The sequence below is a fragment of the Diabrotica virgifera genome, chromosome 9 (assembly GCF_917563875.1).
Source record: "Diabrotica virgifera virgifera chromosome 9, PGI_DIABVI_V3a".
Lineage (NCBI taxonomy): Eukaryota > Metazoa > Arthropoda > Insecta > Coleoptera > Chrysomelidae > Diabrotica > Diabrotica virgifera.
Window position 1 is genome coordinate 43,491,090 of NC_065451.1, and position 20,546 is coordinate 43,511,635.

Sequence of the window (20,546 nt, forward strand, 5' to 3'; positions counted from 1 at the left end):
TTACTTTTCTGAATATTTTGGACGTTTTGTTTTTCTGTAAGGCTAAAATTGGTAAAGATATGGCTGTTCAAAATTTCCATACAATCGTGATTAGTGACTCGTTCAAGCCCTTTTAATAACAGCCCGTTCAAAAAAACGTCATCCGGAGGTCAATTCTGGTGGCATATTCGTGTTTAGAGATCCCAAAAAGCCATGAGTAATCTGTTTATATCAATTTAATGCCGAAACCCCTCGAAACTCTAGAAGTTGACGTCCGTTGAAGTTCAAGGTCAAATAAAGGTCACCATTGGATAGACAGGAAAAAATCCTAGACTACTAGCCCTTTTTTTATCCAAAGTTCTACATGCCGCCAGATAACCAGTAACTCAGGGAATTGGAATACCCAGTAAATCTTATAATTTTCCGAGTTTGTGCCTCTATATCTTGAAAATCCTTTATACGATTGAGTTGTGTCCATGAGAACTTTTTATCAGGATGCTTCAAAAAGTATTTTCCCAAAGTATGAACGAACTCCACTGGGACCTAATTTCCATAAGGTTTGTGCGGTGTACTTTCATGTCAATCCAAGCGGTTTTTTAAAATTTGGACGTTTTGAAATATTTGACCGTGAGTGAATGAACTAGAATCAAATTTTAAGATTTTTAATCAAGTATAAATATAAAGGTATTCTTATCAAACATAATAGGTTTATATTTGACAAAAATGTATACCCTATTATATATTATTGTGCTATTCACAATAGCGCTTAAATCAGTGAATACATCAGGGCATAAGGACTTTTTTAAAAAGCCCCCATTCAAAGATTTCTACGGAAAACTAGACGCGAATATCAGGGTTGGCGACGCAGGTGAGCCGCTCATATTGACAGATCTTATCAAAAATGGCGATATTATATGGGCCAAGGAAAAAGCTAAAGTGACAGATTTTATGCCAGAAGTTAGCAGTTATGCTGGATATTTCAGGGTTGACGAAACTTATAATTCAAATTTGTTCTTCTGGTTCTTTCCGTCTCAGAACGATCCTGCAAATGATCCAGTTATCCTTTGGTTACAGGGAGGCCCAGGTGCCACTTCTATGTTTGGGTTGTTTCAGGAACATGGCCCGTTTGAGTTTAATGGTAAGAAATTTGAATTATTCATATATTTGTATATTTCTACTTCTTCTTTTTATGGTGCCGTGCACCTATAGTGCGTTGCTAATTATCATAAGGACAGACGTCTGTCCTTTGCAGCATGCAAAAGTTTGTCAGTGTTATTTACGCCTGTCGGGTTTCCTTAAAGGGCCTAGCCGGGTAAGATGATGAAAAATGCCCCCAACTCGATTCGAATTCCATATAGGTCACAGTTTAGCAAATCTAGAGAAACTCACTTTCTAAAATTTTTAGCCTCCTAGGTGGTTACGTGACCCACCTAGAGCCTAATTAGGCTTTTTATGTTTTTATTTTTTTCTCAGCCGCATCGAGAGCTAGCGAAAAACTTTGAATAAAAAGTTGTAAGTTTCAAAAAGTTCTGTCCGAACAAAAGTTCCGTTTTTTTATTTTTTGGCGGGAAACTCAAATTTTAGGACGATTTTAAAATTTTAAATAAATTTAAAAAAATAACTAAGACATTGGTTCTCACGAAAAAAAATTATAAGGGGTATTTTTGCATAATATTTCACCCTGAATTTTTTCAGATTTTTAAAATTTGTGAAACGTACTTTTAAAAATAAAAACAGCATTTTTTCGCTTTTGTTTTCGCATTTTTATACAATTTTATACAGGGTGTTTAAAAAAGGTAACACCGTCACTAGGATAGGGAAAAAAGCTGAACAATAATTGGGGTTTGCCTAATAAAAAGTTTTTGTAATTACATCCATTTTCAAGATACAGGGCGTTGAAAAACACAAAATTTTACACATTTTTTATGATTTTTCCGAAACTACTGGCAACATTGTAATGAAATTTGGCAGGTGTTAAAAGTTAGTTATTGTTCATTTTTTGACATACAATTAAGAATTTTATATTCATCATTTGCGCGCATACAGGTAATGGTCTGAAATTTTTAAAGAAAAGCGATAGTACGCCACTGACATATTTCAAACTACACAATAATAATTTTTGAATTCCTCGTCCAATTTTGGACAAAACATCTTTCTATCTACCATTTTTTCATACGACGCGCCACTTTTATGCAAACAATACAATATCTTAATGCTTCCAAAGTATTGGAATTAAGTTTTTCTATGGATGTACATTTTATTATTTTATTATGAGTATACAGTGAGCACGTAAAGGTTGGAATAAATTCATTTTCTCGAGAATGGATGATTTTGGAAAAAAATCCCAAAATAGGTCAATTTTTATTTTTAAATTACAACTTTTTGGCATATACATCATTCTAGTGACGTCACCCATCTGGGTGTGATGACGTCATCGATTATTTTTTTAAATGGGAATAGGGGTTGTGTCATAGCTTATTTGAAAGGTAATTTAATTCTGTATTCAATAATATAAACATTTACATAAATATTTATACAGCTTATCCAAAAAATTGTTTTTAAATTAAATTTATTGACATAAAAAGAAGAATGCGTGTAATTTATTTAGTCCAAAATACATTTTACTGCTCTCAGATAACAGAAAAAAAATATTTATTTGAAAAATAATCATTGCTTTTCGCTTAAATTACATATTCAAACTGTCAGAAGAAGGTGGGTGGCGGCTTTAATATTGAATTTAAGCAAAAAACAATATTTATCTGTCAAATAAACATTATTTCCTCTTTTCTGATAGCAGTAAAATGTGTTTTGAGTTAAATAAATTACACACATTCTCCTTTTTATGTCAATAAATTTATTTACAAAAAAAAAATTTTTGGACACCCTGTATCAATAATTATGTTAATATTTATATTACTGAATAGAGAATTCACTTAACTTTCAAATGAGCTATCACACGACCCGTATTTTTATTTAAAAAATTATAGATGACGTCATCACGCCCAGATGGATGACGTTACTAGTATGACACATATGCCAAAAAGTCGCAATTTAAAAATAAAAATTGACCTGTTTCGGGATTTTTTTCCAAAATCGTTCATTCGCGAGAAAATGAATTTATCCCAACCTTTACGTGCTCACTGATATGTATTATAATGTAGATAATGTAATATAGAATAATATAATATAATAATAATAATAATAATAATAACCTATTAGTCTCCATTCTCATGGGTGTGCATTTTATACCTACTGCCAGGTGTCAGTTTTTGTTCCACGGCAAGTATTCCTGCTACTCTCTGGGTATTGGCGCTACGAATACCCAGAAAGCATCCCCCATTCGCAGGGGGCCGCGCCTGATAGAAGAACTGACACAAAACTCCCACAAGGTGGGACTTTATTGCTTTATTGCTTTTTTTTCAAAAAAAAAATACAAACTAGACAAACAGTAATAATTATAATAAAGCAAAAGGCGACGTTCGCTCTTAGATGATGTTCCTAGAAACACCAGCTAAGAAGCGCTCTTCCACGTAACCGCATATAGATAATGTAATATAGAAACTTAAATAGAAATTCGAATACTTTGTAAGGATTAAAATATTTTATTTCTTGCATAAAAATAATTGTTAATTTAAAATATGTCAGTGGCGTACTATTTTTTATTCTTTAAAAATTCAGACCATTTGATAAATAAATACACGCGCCAATGATTAATATAAAACTCTTAATTGTACATGAGAAAATGAATAATAACTACCTCTTAAAACCTGCCAAATTTTATTACATTGTTGCTAGTAGTTTCTGCAAAATCGTAAAAAATGTGTAAAATTTTGTTTTCTTCATCTTGAAAATGGATGACATTATAAAAATTTTTTATTAAGCAAACCCCAATTATTTTTTAGTTTTTTATCCGTACTAGTGACTGTGTGACCTTTTTTTAAACACCCTGTATAAAATTGTATCAAAAAGCGAAAAAATGCGTTTTTTTATTTTTAAAAATACGTTTCACCAATTTTAAAAAACGGAAAAAATTTAAGGTGAAACATTATCAAAAATACACGATATAAATTTTTTTCGTGAGAACGAATGTCTTAGTTATTTGTTTATACTTTTTTAAAATTTTAAAATCGTCCTAAAATTTTAATTTACCGCCAAAAATTAAAAAAAAAATCGGACAGAACTTTTTGATACTTATAACTTTTTTATTTAAAGTTTTTCGCTAGCTCTCGATGCGGTTGAGATTAAAAGTAAAAATATAAAAAGCCTAATTAGGCTCTAGGTGGGTCACGTGACCACCTAGGGGGCTAAAAATTTTAGAAAGTGAGTTTCCCTATATGTGCTAAACGTTGATCTATATGCAAATGCATCTTACCCGGCTAGGCCGCCACGATATTTGTTCGCGACCTACCTACTCCTCTCTTGCCCTCAATATTTCCTTGGATGATTAGTTGAGCGATTGCCTATTTTTCGCCTGTTAGGATATGACCCAGGTATCCAATTTCTCGTGCCTTGATCAAGTTAAAAAATTGTCTCTCAGTATTTGTTCTTCTTAAGGCTCCTCGTTTCTCACTTTATCTGTCCATGGTATGTGGAATATCCTTTGCAAGACCCATATTTCGAAGGCCTCCAACTTATTAATGGAAGATATTTTTAAGGTCTAGGTCTCTATGTCACATAACAATATGGATCATACATAGCACTTAATACTTTACCATTCAGTAATGGAGACTGAAGGAAATATTGCGGTTACAAAGTAGAGGTTTAAATTTAAAAAAAGTTTGTCTTGTTTGTATGGTACGGCCTTTTATTTCTTGTTGAGATCTCATTGGTCATTTACCATCATTTTCAAGTATTTGAATGTTTTTACATGCTCGATTGGAGCATTATCTATCTTGTACTCTTAAAATGCGCGCCCTGTCTGTGTGCTATGTATTTAGTATTTAGTTTTCCCAGCATTTATCTTCAAGCCATATGTTTTTCCTGCGGTATTTCTTTTATTTAATTTGTTAACCAATTTAATTTTTGTAAATAAAAGGAAATACAAAAATTGAATCGGTTAAAACCAAAACAGGAGAAATAATAACTGACAGAAAAGGAAAAATACCCATTTGTAATGACCAGATTGAGGAAATAGGGATAGGGATAGGAAATGGGATAGAAAGCAGCATGTACTTGTATCTCTTTGACCAAAAAGAAGTAGTAAATGCGATATAATCTTTAAAAAACAAAAAATCTCCTGGCTGGGATGGGATTAAGACAGAAACCATCAAAAAATTAAGGAAGAAATTATCACTCCTTTAACTTTTCTCACTAATGCATGTTTTCAGAATGGTTGCTTTCCAAAATGTCTGAAAATAGGCAAAATCAAACCTCTGTTTAAAACAGGAAATAAAGAAGACGCGATTAGCTACAGACAAGTCTCTTTGTTGTCTGTTTTTTTTTCAAAATATTTGAATTTTTTTTTTAAATAGATTAGTTTTTTGACATTACTAAAAAGTTACTTAACTGACAAAAAACAATTTGTAGAAAGTGATGGTGTCAAAAGTGATCCTGAAGTAATTAATTATGGCGTCCCGCAAGGGACCGTATTAGGCCCTCTACTTTTTACACTCTTTTTACGTAATTAGTTTTGCTGATGACACTGCAATTTTTTATAAGGCCGATAATGGGAAAGATCTTAAAATTATAGCAGAACAAGGCTTCAAAATTGTAAAAAAATGGTTTCAAATAAACAAACTCACATTAAGTTATGAAAAAACTAAATATTATATACCTTTTGCAATATATAAAAATTCTCTGCCAACTTTTAGTTCATTAAAAATAAATAAAAAACAACAAATATTTAAAGCATAGTACATAAAATATTTAGGGGTTATGATTGGCAGGCACCTTAAATGGGACTTACAAATAAAAAATATAAAAAATACGAAGACTGCTATCAAAATTCCGCTATTTAAAAGAGTTTTTGGATGTTGAACAGCTTAAAATGCTTTACTTGTCTCTAGTACAATATCATCTTGTACATGGGATTTTAGGATGGAGTGGAGTAGCTGATTGCCCTCTGGTGACCCTTCAAAATACTCAGAAATGGTTTTTTAAACTAATATATGGAAAACGAAAAACATATCCCTCAGACCAACTTTTTCATAAAACTTAGGTTCCTGATGTTCGATAATTGTACTGCAAAAATTCAGCTACTAAAAATATTCATAAAGATAAAATTTCTCTTAAAGTAAAAGTGTCAAATTATGAAACAAGAAGAAAATTTAATGTCGAATGTCTTCACACTTTAAAAACAATCACGCAACGGTGAATTACATATTTTGCTCCAAAAATATACAATCAATTGCCCATAAATTTTAAAAATATCAAAAAATTTTATTTGTTTAAAAAATTAGTTACTGCGTGGGTAAAATAAAAAAGGGAGTTGTTTAACAATTTAATAAATTTAAATTATACTAGACAAAAAAAACATAGAAATTAGATTAGAACCTGTAAAAATAAAATAACGGTTTGTAAAAAAAAAAAATAAATATAAACCTGTGAATATTAGACAGATTAAGTCAACAAGCATGTTTATGCTTTTAAGACTTTTTTTACGTTGATTTTATAGTAAGTAAACTGAAATTATAAATTATTGTAATAACTATTGATTTGAATAAACGTATATTATTATTATTTAGCATCAACTGCATATCATATTCGTTATTTGTGATTATCGCGGTGTTGTCGGCGTAACGAATGTTATTTATCGGGTACCCGTTGACCTTAAAACCACAGTCAACACCTTCAAGTGCCTCTGCAAAAATATTCTCCTCATAGAGGTTGGACAACACGGGAGACAAAATACACCTGTGTCGCACCCCTCTCAAAATATCAAATTGCTTTTTGTTCGTTGATTTGTTCACCCTCACTCGTGCTTTTTGAGATACTGAAAAACTCTTATATCTTTCTCATCAATCTCGTTGTACAGTATTTTTATTATTGCATCGTGTTTTATTGTGTCAAACGCTTTTTGATGGTCAAGGAATGAGATGATTATATCCTTTCGTTGGTCCATGCAGTTTTGTACAAGCGTACTCAAGCAGAATGCTGCTTCTTGTATCCCGAGTCCCTTCTTGAAACCAAATTGTGTTTTACTGTTTACCTCTTCTAGCTTGCTGAAGTTTTCTAGCATTCTTGTGTGGAGTATGCGAATAAATTCTTTAAGCCAATGACTCATTAAACTAATCAGTCTGTGGTCCTTGCACCTTGTAGATCTTTGTATTTTAGGCATCATTATATAGGTTGAACAAAGCCAATCCAATGGAATGTTGCCAGTCTCATATATGACATTGAAAATTTTTACCAGCATGTTGATGTTGCCATCCACCAATACTTTTAGGGATTCCGTAGTAATGCCATCCGGTCTAGGGACCTTGCTTAACTTTGCTATTTTATAGATTACTCCACCTCGACACGAATAATGGGAGGAGTGGACAATACGATAATAACATGGAAAATAAATATAAAAACAGACATATTGGGAGTTATTACTAATCTAATAGCGGTATTGTCCTCTTATTAACTTCCTGTTTTATTATGTGTAACCAGATGCTACTTCCTTCTCCTAAGGATTTAGCGGCGTAATTGGTTTAATTTAACATACTCAGAACCGCTTTTGTGATTGTTATTTTTTTACCATTTTTTTCTTTCACATCTATGCTCATTTGATGCTCATACGTGAGGTCTACGTTCTTACAGATTTTAGTTCCCCTTTGCTTATGCTATGTTTAATTTTATTGGACTTTCCAATTGAATTTTAGATATATGTAGTAATCTATATTCTTCTTTTTTTTGTGATGAGTAAATATTGCGCCGTCCGTAAGAGCCGACTGAGCCGCAAATATTCTCCAGTGAGCGTATAACTGATTTTGTCTTTATTTATTTTTTTTTATTTAATAAAACTCCAGCAGGAATCTTATGCTTATTGCGATCTGATCAATCACTGATCAATAAGCAAATTGGTTCTATCTACAAAATATTACAAAAAGCTTATCTAAGCTTATATTCGGCAATAATCCTTAGGCTCTAATACATAATAGTACTACTAGCTACCGTGTACACTTTAGCCGCACTTTGCTCTGCTTTTTTACTTAACGCACTTATTTAACTTATATAGCACTAACTCAAACGGCTTCGTTCTCTTTGAGTCTTCTTATCTGGTTGGCGTTGTCTAGGAGTTTGATGTCCTCGACATTCACATGACTCTCGGCAAACTGACTTATTGTCTGACTAACAGTTTTTGAAGTACTATGGAGCGCTGACGATGTTCCTCAACACCATATTCTGATATCGTTGTACTTGTCGTTACTTTATTTTGTACAGCCATGTAGTTGCATCCCATTTGTCCATAACGGTTTAAGAGCTTGCTTATTGCTTATACAACAACAATTTCTTATGAGTAGATAGAGTGGATTTTTCTCATTATCCAGTACATATTTATGAACTTAATTTCTAATTCTTCCTTTTTTTTTTCTTAATATTCGCTTTCCAATGTAGCTTTGAATCTAATGTCATACCCAAATATTTTTACTTATTTGCATAAGGTACTTTTTGGTTTCTATTTGTATGTATTTATTTATAATTACGTATTTGTAGTATACTTCTAGTGTACTATACTTTCTGATACTCTCTCCATATTGATCTCGTATTCGGGACTTGTTTTGGGAAAGGCCAGACAGGAAAAGTTATGTAGGATAGTGTGAATAAAGGTGGAAAGATGCAGTCAGATAAGATCTGGAAAAATGGGGAGACAGAGTAGCTTTAAAGAAACTAGACAGTATTGTTATTTTATATGCATAACGAACTTTGCATGCATAAACATAGTTTTATTTCTTCTCTATTTAAAAAAATCACGACAAAGGCTTCCTTAAATATCTTAAATACCTAAATATAATTTTTGTTACAGAAAAAGGTGAGCTTGGCCTAAGAAATACATCTTGGAACCTTCAACATTCGGTCATTTACATCGATCAACCAGCTGGTACCGGCTGGAGCTTTACTAATAAAGGATACGCCCAAAACCAAACCAAAGTAGGCGATGATCTCTACTCAGCTCTTGTTCAATTCTTCACTTTATTTGACGAATACCAGAGTCATCCCTTCATAATCACTGGGGAATCCTATGCTGGCAAGTACATTCCAGCCATTGCCCATGCTATTGACAAATATAATCCTTCAGCTTCAGTACGCATTAACCTCCAAGGATTGGCAATTGGCAATGGTTTGACTGATCCCAAGTATCAAGTCAAGTATGCGGATTATTTGTATAAACATGGCCTGGTGGATTTGAATACGAAGAATAATCTGGAGAAGACAGAAAATCAAAGTAAGATATTTTGTTACTCAATAAATTATACATCATCATACATACATCATACAAACATCATCATCAACTCGTACGCGTCCACTGCTGGAGATAAGTCTCGCTCAGCTCTTTCCTTCTATCTTTGTCCTGTGCGGCATGCATGCATACTGATGATATCCCTGAATATTGGTTAAAGTCCGAATTCATAATCCCACCAAAAAAACAAAGTCCGAAAAACTAGCGGTTATAGAATGATAAGCCGTATGAGCCACACTTTGGAAATCTTTCTACCTATCATTAACAGTAGCATCAAAGATAAATGTGAAGAAGACCAGGATGAAACACAATTTGGCTTCAGCATTGGACTGGGAACCCGAGACGCACTCTTTGCACTAAACGTATTATTGCAGAAATGCCGAGATCAAAGGAAAAACGTCTTTGCTGTATTTATTGACTATGAGAAGGCCTTTGCAAATATTAAAGGATAAAGGAGTTGATAGTCAAGATGTACGAATCATAGAAAAATTATACTGGCGTCAAACAGCGACAGCTTGCATAAATGGAAAATCAACAGAAATATGCAAAATACAAAGATGTGTCAGACAGGGTTGTATACTGTCCTCACTGTTATTTAATTTATATTCAGATAGAATATTTATTAAGGAAGCGCTGCATAATTTGGAATGGAGTGTGAAAGTTAATGGAATTATCATTAATACAATCAGATATGCAGACGATACAGTTATTTTAAGTGATGATATGAATGGATTAAAACACCTTTTAAAATCCATTGACACAGTGGGAAAAGAGTTTGACCTATACATAAACTGTTCAAAAACAAAATACATGGTATTTAGCCGTTTGGCTCATCAAGATTCACGGTTATATTATGTTGATGGTCATATAATTCAAAGAGTACCCAGTTTTAAATATCTTGGTTGCCATATTACTAAACAACTAGATCCAGATAAAGAGATAAAATGTAGAATCGAGATAGCCCGCACGACATCTCTAAAAATGAGGTCATCCTTCTGTAATGATAACTTGCAACTTCAACTTCGAAAGCGCATGATTAAATGTTACATTTGGTCAGTCCTCTTGTATGGTGTCGAAGCATGGGTATTAAAAATATCCACCATTATTCGTTTCGAGGCCTTCGAAACGTGGCTACACAGACGTACATTGAAAATACCCTGGACGGCTATGCTGACAAATGTGGCAGTCCTTAAGGGAGCAAATGCTGCCCGTGAGCTGCTTGATAGCATCAAAAATATAGAAAGATGGCCTATTTTGGACACGTAGTAAGAGGAGACCGGTATAATATTCTTCAACTTATTATGATGGGTAAAATCTAAGGACGCAGAGGAATTGGTATAAAACAGGCCTCTTGGTTGAGGAATATCAGAGAGTGGACAGGAATAAAGAAAGCATAGCAACTATTTAGAATAGCTCAAGACAGAGACAGTTTCGCCATGTTAATCGCCAACGTCAAGGGGACTTGATAGGGCACGCTAAGAAGAAGGCATGCACACAGTTGTTACTAACACGCTTCAGATCGTCGGTCCATCTGGTTGGTGGGCATCCTCTGGCTCCGTAATGTTTCTTCCCGTGGTATCCACTTGACAATTCCTTTTGTTCATCGCTTGTCTGATAACCTGTCGAAATGTCCTACCCAATTTCACTTTAGGGGAGCAATTCTTTCGACAACGTTTTTTGTTGTTATTCTACGGCGTATTTCTTCATTTGAGATTCTTTCTCGAGGTGAAACACAACATCTGGCGCTCCATAGTGTAACAAAAATAAGAAAACTTCTGTTGGAGTGAAAGTAAAAAGAAAGATATAGGTACTCCAACAGAAGTAAGGAAAAAAAAAAGACTAAGTAACTAAATAGTTGGGATGAAAAGAGAAAGGTGAGATGGCTTCTACGTTGAGAAGCCGCAATAGGAAAAATAAAAAAAAATACTACTAAAGTGCAGTACTGAAGAAAGGGGAATTAGAAGGGATAGAAGTAGGAGTGGGAAGAGACAGAGGCAAACGGAATAGAGTTGGCTAGCAAGAGATGCAAGAAAACCACTTGACACTCAAGGATGGATACGGCTCGTTTGCATGCCTGTCGAAGAACAGTAGCTCTATATAGATAGTAATGATGACTAAAAGATGAAATAATAAAATAAGAATAATGTACTGAAAATGAATGGAGATGACTAATGACTAAAAACGAACAAAATAAATAAAACTAACTAATCATGGGCGCCATGAAAATGATCTTCGATCATTCTCCCAGGTATCTTACACTGTTGTCAAATATTAAATATATTAAACCTGTAATAATGAACATAAAGGAGTAATAAAAAAATAAATGATATACAAAATAAATAAACATTTATTAAAATGAACTACCAGATTTTTAACAATCTCTGAGTTAAACAAGTTCATATTATGTGACTCTAACATGACAAAAGTTTGCAAAAGTTATGTTCAACCTAAGATAACAACAATGTTACCTGTTACAAAATTACAGGTATAAATACCTCTTACTTACATATAGTGTACAAAATTACATAAGTCTTCTACCAAATGGTTATAGTACGCCTGCTACGTACAACTAAAGGAAACTGACAAAGATGAAAATACTACAAATAAATAGGCCCAAGCCTCACTAAGGGAAAATACAATAATGAATAAATAAAGTTAAATATACAATTGACTAAAGTAGAAATGAAGTTGAGATAAATACCGACGATGACCTAAATTAACCGAACAAATGGAATAAAGCGAATAACAGTAAATTATTTGGGAAACAAGCTAGTAATATTAAAATATAAATTTACCCGAATTACATAAACCAATATCAAAGCAATAATAAAGTATTAAAACCCTAATTTTCTCTAGGCTTATTCCTGTGCACAAGAAGTTACCGTAGATACAAAGTTTGGGAACCAAATAATCTAATATACAAATATGTCAAAAAAAACCAGAGGTAACCTAAATCTGGAAAAAAAAAACATAGTGTATTTAACAGATAGTCTGAAATATAAAAAAAACCAATAGTTACTAAAACACCTCACTAAATGTTCCCAAACGAGGTTGCGGTTACATCCTAGAAAATGATGCACCAGGATGGTGCGACCCCATGACTCCTGTAGGCCCAGGTGCCAAGACGAAAATTGAGCTGGAACGCTCCCATAGCTTGTTCCCAAAAAGACGTATTCCCATGATGACTTGACTGTGGCTGTAGTGGTTTCTCTAGGTGGTCAAATAAGGTCTATGACTTCATGGTAGGGTTTCTCCCAAATGGCTAAAAAACATTCCCAGTTTTATTTCTCATTTTAAACATGAGCAAAAAGTAAAGGGAAGAAGAAATAATTGAGGAAACTTTTTAGAAGCATTAACATAGAAAAACCGATCATTAAGATGGAACAAAAACTAATCTCAGGTAACCTTGAACTATTTTGAGTGTGAACACATGAACAAATAATGATAAATGTGAAATTTGAATATGATTTATCTGAGGGAATATCTGTAAAAATATATAGAATTTATAAAAATATTGGAGGTTCAATAAATTTAAAACCTACAGAGAAATGATAATTATTTCTAATATTAATTGAGAATTGCATATGTTTGGTTATGTCTAACCAAAAAATATATTAATATATAATTTTCCTTGAATGAATATTCAATAATCGAAATAATCTACATAAAATCCAAATAATGAGTTGACTAAGAAATTTAACAATGAACCTAATATCTCAAAGGTTCCATCACAAAACCCAAGGCTATACATAAAAAATTACTATGAAAAAGTAGATCTCACCGAATGATTCCTATTTATACTCCAACAGGAGTTGTCACCCACATGTCTCCTCACTCCAGACAATCCCTGGTGGTAACTTTTTACTTTACGTTAAATTTCTTATGTGATAAAATAAGTTGGAGGAAATCATCCGCCATTCTATATGGTATATCTATTCGACACCACAGCTAACAGTCAAGTAAAGAACGAGAGGCGTTTCTCCGCCAAGGTAAACGTCAAATTCTCTCAGAACCCGAATAATTCTCGATAGGTGAAGTACGTTCCATCACCGAGGTATGACGTCACCTCAGTGGTCCTATACGAGAATTTAAATGAGAGACCGAGGGAAAATAATAATAATAATTATTAAAGAGCTACTTTCGTAACGTGACCGTTACAATAGCCCTCTGAGTTACGCGAATCTTGTTCACTACCTTTTTGATGAGTGTTAATGTTTAAGCTGCATAAGTGATTACAGGCAACATACACTGGTCAAAAATTTTCCTTTTAAGTGTATGGGTAAGTCCAATTTAAATACATAGTTCAATTTACCAAGAGTTATCCTGGCTAATCCTATCCGACGTGGAACTCACATGTGGGGTTATCTTTGCCCAACCGAATTTCATGTCTTAAGTACTTATAAGATGCAGTCTGTTCAATGTTCTTTCCGTCAACAACAATATTAGGAATTAGCACCAAATTTGTCATTATTTTCGTCTTGTTCATGTTAATTTTTAGTCCGACTTTTAAAGAAGCTTGATACAATTTGTTCTTCTTCTCTTCTTCATTTTGTATAGACATGACTCTCTGCCTGCTTTTTCAATGTGCCTTTAGTAAGTTGTCGTTACAACATTTTCGTGGTCTTCCCACTGATCATCTTCCTATTGGGGAACCGTCTCTCGCTGTCTTTACTACTCTATTTCTTGTCATTCGGCTTATGTGGTCATTCCATTCTATTATTCTATTTCTTACCCAATTAAAAATCTTGTCCACCTTGCATCTCTGTCGTACATCTGTACTTCTAGCTCCGTCCCATAGAGTCTTACCATCGATTTTTCGGAGGGTTGTCATCTCCGATGTTTCGAGCAATCTTTTTGTCCTCTCCGTGTCGGGTCGTGTTTCTGCCGCGAATGTCATTATTGGTCTAATGACTTTTTTGTAAATTCTGACTTTCATTTATTTTCCGATATGTTTATTTCTCCATATTGTGTCATTCAGGCAACCTGCTGCTCTGTTTGCTCTGTTCATTTGATCTTCCACAATTTGTTCAATCTTTTCTTTCAAGGAAAGAACTTGGCCATATTTTTTAAATAATCTTCATATGAGGGGTTGTTTTTAAGGGTTGTGAGCTGTAGAATATTAAAATATGAAAGTCATCATTCAAAACAATCAACATTTAATATATTTAAACACAATATAACCCATTACATCTATAATTCATTAGTTTTCAATTTATTGAAGTAAGGGGTAGTTTTCACCTATTAAAAAGAAAAAGCATACTTTGCGACCAAGTCAGATTTGAAGAGGAGGGTAAAATAAACTTAATTCCAAATTTTCAAGCAGATCGATGAAGGCAATTAGAATTACGAGGTTTGGATCCATTTTAAGCTTGGATGATTGTACTAATATTAATAATATAATAATAAATCTGTTTATTTCAGTAATTGATTACATACTTCAGGAGGAATACCATCTAGCTGCAAATTATATAAATTTTGATTTGAATGACATTGGAGTAGATTGTGGCTTGGATATTTACAATTATCTTACTCTAGTATCAGATGACAGAGCGCAAGAATATATGGAACAGTTATTTCAAAGAGAAGACTTACGAAAAGCTATTCACGTGGGTAATACTGAATTTGATGACAAAAACGTTTACTCGAATTTGTCCAATGATATCCCAGTCTCTCAAGCCCATTTAGTAGCTGACCTTCTTAGCAAATACAAAGTCTTAATATATAACGGACAGCTAGATATTATAGTTGCTTATCCAATGACTATTGACTATTTGCAAAATCTTAAATTTGATGCCTCGGAGGTTTACGCGAAGACCCTAAGGCAAATTTGGCAGACTAAGATTGGTGAGGAGGATGCTATAGCAGGGTATGTCAAGACAGCAGGCAATTTAACAGAGATAATGGTAAGGAATGCCGGGCATATGGTACCGACCAATCAACCACACTTTGCATTGGAAATGATAAACAAATTTGCCAGAAATAAACCAATTGTTAATTAATTGTGTAATTATAGCTAAATAAAATTAGTTTGTAATAAAATGTTTTAATTTATATTGATAGTACAAAAAAGTGAATTCCTTACTGTACAGTATGGTTTTCCTACAGAACCCATAGACAGTAATGAGCGCGCTAATAACCGGCAAAATAGCACAAAAGATGGAAAACGTATTAAGTGGTGAGATAAAAAGAAATGAAACTAGTCGAGCTGGGAAATTTAGCGATATTAACTTATATATTGTTATGATCTGCTTTCTCTTACTTTTATAATAATTGGTATTTATTTAATTAATTAGTCAATTGTCGCAAATCATACATAAAAATTAAGAAAAATCTCAGGTTTTCTTTTTATCAGAAAAAAAATAACTAAATTATCTTAGGTTATACTTATTCTTTCTAGTGGTTTCAGTTTCTCTTAGTTGATCCTTATCGGAACAAAATAGGTAAAGGAAATCAATTGAAATGCCATAAATAAGCACATACAAATATCTTTTATTCTTTATATCTTTTATTATATCTCTTGTATCTTTAATTATCAAAAGCAATACTCTAAAAATTTATCAATTAAATCCTGTGGGCATAACTGTCCAATGAAACTTTTACAACATAAATTAATTTTAATTCAACAAATATTTATCGGTTTGCTCTTGATAACATTGATAAAACAAACTAAACAAACAAATTTAGGTATTCGCAAAACTACTTATACTTCCTATTAAATTTTTGAAATATTGGAATCTTAGCTCATATGCTTTTACTCAAAAAAATTAACTTCTGAACATAAAGAAAATCTATCACATAAATTATTGACTGACCTTTTGATTCACACACAATGATGTCTCCTCTTGACCCAAACAACTCTTCCTTGTTGATTATGGTAGGCTACCCATCAAAGCTATCTCCGTTCTCAGCATCAAACCAGCAGCATACCAGCAACTAATTCTCCAAAACTCGAGCCAGGCCTCTTTTAACCAGTACTCGTTAAAAAAACTCCAAAATTCTCTCCTCTCTTTCTCACAATAATATTCTCTCCCTTTGACTTTACAGAATCAAAGAGGTATTTCTTCTCAATTTGATCTGTCTCTCGTTCCACTTTTCAGCTACACTCTTCACTATCTAACAACCACTGATACTTGCTTCTGAACTGTTCACGAAAACTTTGACTGCTCCTCTTCGATGCCGGTCACATAATAATCTCCTTTTCCAAACTATCTGAACATTAATCCTTCTCTCATCCCCATTCCAAATTGCTAAGCCAACCAGAAACATTTCTCTCTCCCATTCCTCTTTTTTCATTCGAAAAACCCATGCATCCTTCCAAACAAATACTTCTACTCATGATAATTACTTTTCGGGAATTCTACAAATTTACTTTGGGCTTAAACAAAGAGTATTAAAATTCCAACTTTCTCTACAATACTTTTCTAAATATAATAATTACCTGTGGCTTCTTGGCCTCGCCGGTAACAAAGCAACCGTTTTAAAATTATAATCCCGAAACAAATTGTCTATTCACATCACTTTATTTACTAATATATTTAATTCTTCAGGGAAAAACTCATTAAGGATAAACCCAATGCTTAAATCTAACTTATAATAGATAGTTACACATCAATATACAGGGTGTATCAAATTTACGTGCCCGCGTTGTATTAAAAAAAAGTTTTTATTCTATCTTTGATTGACAAAATGATACACAATAATATTTACATTATATTGATTGTTTTCCACCCTTAGACGTATTGATTTTTTAGGGGTTGAATCAAATTAAAAACTTATATTATGTATCAGTTTTATTATATGTAAATAATATATATTTTTTCTATTTAAGATCGAAAACAAGATTATTTCAAAATCTCAGCCATTTTTTTAATAACTGTATGAGGGGTAGTTTTTGGGTAGTTACATATAAAAATGTCGAATTATTAATTACATTGTTAAAAACAAAAAAAATTAACATGTTTAAATTGATGTCTATAAATGCTTCCATTTATTAATTTTAAATTTTTTCCTTAGTTTCATTCTTAGGGGTGGTTTTTGGTGGTTGCATTATTAAAATAAATTAATTGTCAAATTTCTTGTACTTGAAGGAAAGAAATTCTTCTAGTACGGTCCAAAATAAAAAAATTTCATGTTTTTTGGCCATATTTCTTAAGTAATCTTTGCACGAGGGGTTGTTTTAAGGGTTTTGAGCTTTAAAATAATAAAATATTAAATTCGTGATTCAAAACAATCAACATTTAACATATTTGAATACAATTATAGCCCATTACCGCTTTAATTCAGTAGTTTTCAATTTATTGAATTAAGGGGTAGTTTTCACCCATTACAAAAGAAAAAGCATACTTTGCGACCAAGTCATGTTTGAAGAGGAGTTTTAAATAAACTTAATTCCAAATTTTCAAGAAAATCGATGAAGGCAATTAGAATTGCGAGGTTTGGGTCCATTTTAAGCTTGAATGATTGTACTAATATTAATAATACAGGTTGTTTGGTAAAGAATGGGCCATAGCTTAACCTTAGATTCCTGAGGTTAAAACAGGTAGATCTAAGCTAACTTGTCTTAGTACAAAAGTTGATAATAACCGAAATACAGGGTGTCAAAGTTAAACTTTTATTTTATTTATTTTTGAATATTTCCTGACAGGCATTTGACAACAACACGAAATTTGGTAAGTGGTGCTGGTACTGTCCACCCTACTAAATTATGTTGATCAAACGTTTCTGGCCACTGTCAGAGGCGTACGACGAGGGAACGTGAATGGTTGACCCTTCCCAAATTCTACGCCACTGGCGGAATTACTATTTTAGTGCAATATTTTGATTCTCCACTACTTTCTATGTAAATAACATACTCTTCATTACCAACGATGAAGCCGTAAGCTTTCAGATATTTGAAGCTGAAAACGAAGTAGCATAATACATTAATTAATATAAGTGTGCCTTTTCATTTTTAACTTCAAATATCTCGAAAACTAATGACTTTATCTTTACGAATGAAAAGTATATCATTTGCATATAAAGTATTGGTGAATCTAAAAATTATGCTAAAATAGCAGTTTCATCAGTGGCGTAGAATTTGGGAAGGATCAACCATTCACTTTCCCGTGTCGTTCAGAAATCATTATTACAGTGCCTACACTTTCTGCCAAATATGACATGGATATGTTAAATTATTTTTAGGGCCGGTTGTTCGAACGCTAATCAACAATGATCATTATCAAATATTTAATTACTGTCACCAACTGTCAATGTCTACTTTGTTTGGGTTGCTGAATTACAATTATGAAATTACTTAATTAATTATGTTAATAATTGTTATGTTAATTGATTACCTAATCTCATAATTATAATCAATTATGTTTTCAGCAACCCAATAAAAGTTGACATTGACAGTTTTGGTGACAGTAATTAAATATTTGATAGTGATCATTGTTGATTAGCGTTCGAACAACCGGCCCTAAAAGTATTCTTTTTTTAAATAATTTATTCTTTATTTAAAACTTTAAGAACTATGTGTGCCCAGTTCTATAAAACTATTTGACATATCTTTATGATACTTGGCAAAAAGTGTAAGTATTTTATATACTACTAAATTATGTTAAATATTCGTTTCTGGCTAGTACCAGAGGCGCACGACAGGGGAAAGTCAATGGTTGACCCTTCCCAAATTCTACGTCACTGATGAAACTGCTATTTTACCATAATTTTTAGATTCTCCAATACTTTCTATTTTGATTAATGTATTATATGGTCCGTCGTTTTTAGCTTAAAAGAAAACTGATGGCTTTATCGTTACGAATCAAGAGTATAATTGCACTATAATAGCAAGTCCACCAGTGGCGTAGAATTTGGGAAGGGTAAATCATTCACGTTCCCCCGTCGTACGCCTCTGGTAGTAGCCAGAAACGTTTGTTTAACATAATATAGTAGGGTGGACAGTACCATAACCAGTTACCAAATTTCGTGTTGTTGTTCCATGCGTGTCAGAAAATATTCAAAAATAAATATAATAAAACTTTAATTTTGACACCCTGTATTTCGGTTATTATCAACTTTTGTACTAAGGTAAGTTAGATTAAATCGATCTATTTTAACCTCAGGAATCTAAGGTTAAGCTATAGCCATTCTTTACCAAGCACCCTGTATAGTAATAAACCTGTTTATTCCAGTAATTGATTACATACTTCAGGAGGAATACCATCTAGCTGCAAATTCTATGACTTTTGATTTGGATGACATTGGAAGAGCATGTGGCTTGGATATTTACAACTACCTTACACTAGTATCAGATGACAGAGCGCAAGAATATATGGAAGGGTTATTTCAGAGAGAAGACTTACGAACAGCTATTCACGTTGGTAATACTGAATTTGATGACGGAAACGTTTACCCGAATTTGTCCAATGATATCCCAGTCTCTCAAACCCATTTAGTAGCTGACCTTCTTAGCAAATACAGAGTTTTAATATATAATGGACAGCTAGATATTATAGTTGCTTATCCAATGACTATTGACTATTTGCAAAATCTTAAATTTGATGCCTCGGAGGTTTACGCTAAGGCCGTAAGGCAAATTTGGCAGACAAAAATTGGTGAAGACAATGTTATAGCAGGGTATGTCAAGACAGCAGGCAATTTAACAGAGATTATGGTAAGGAGTGCTGGGCATATGGTACCGACCAATCAACCACAGTTTGCATTGGAAATGATAAACAAATTTGCCAGAAATAAACCAATTGTTAATTAATTGTGTAATTATAGCTAAATAAATTCAGTTTGAAATGAAATATTTTAATTTTTATTATGTAAAACCTATGATAATAATAAATGAAGGTGAGAAGAAAGAAAGAAATACCAACATAATAGTAAGGGAACAATTAATAGGAGAAGTATCTACTTTTGATTATTGGGGCATAATAACAGATGATAGGAAAATGGATATGACAAACTAACGTGTATTAATCATTACATATTACAATTTTTGTGAAATCAGAAATATATAACAAAATTAAAGTCAGAGTATATAACAGCACAGTCAATCCGATAATGACATAATATGGGGCGGAAACATTGATTGTGCAAAAAAACATGAGTCAATGATAAACACAACCGAGCTGAAATACACGAGAGGAATAGCTGAAGTTACGAAGTTTGAAAGATTTAGAAATAAAGATATAAGGAG

General features: G+C 32.8%; 1 protein-coding gene across 3 annotated transcripts; it reads left to right on the forward strand.

Moving 5' to 3' along the window:
* Positions 1-680: 680 nt before the first annotated feature.
* LOC126892814 (venom serine carboxypeptidase-like) lies at positions 681-20,151 on the forward strand. Of its 3 annotated transcripts, none has more exons than XM_050662549.1 (4): positions 681-1,117; positions 8,930-9,349; positions 14,786-15,057; positions 19,806-20,151. In XM_050662549.1, exons 1-4 carry the CDS (start codon positions 703-705, stop codon positions 20,109-20,111), a joined length of 1,413 nt encoding a protein of 470 aa, XP_050518506.1. In that variant the 5' UTR covers positions 681-702; the 3' UTR covers positions 20,112-20,151. The 3 variants fall into 3 exon arrangements, with proteins under 3 accessions (XP_050518506.1, XP_050518508.1, XP_050518505.1); XM_050662551.1 differs by having other exon boundaries at positions 14,786-14,889; positions 19,638-20,151; XM_050662548.1 differs by lacking the exon at positions 14,786-15,057 and having other exon boundaries at positions 19,534-20,151.
* Positions 20,152-20,546: the final 395 nt, after the last annotated feature.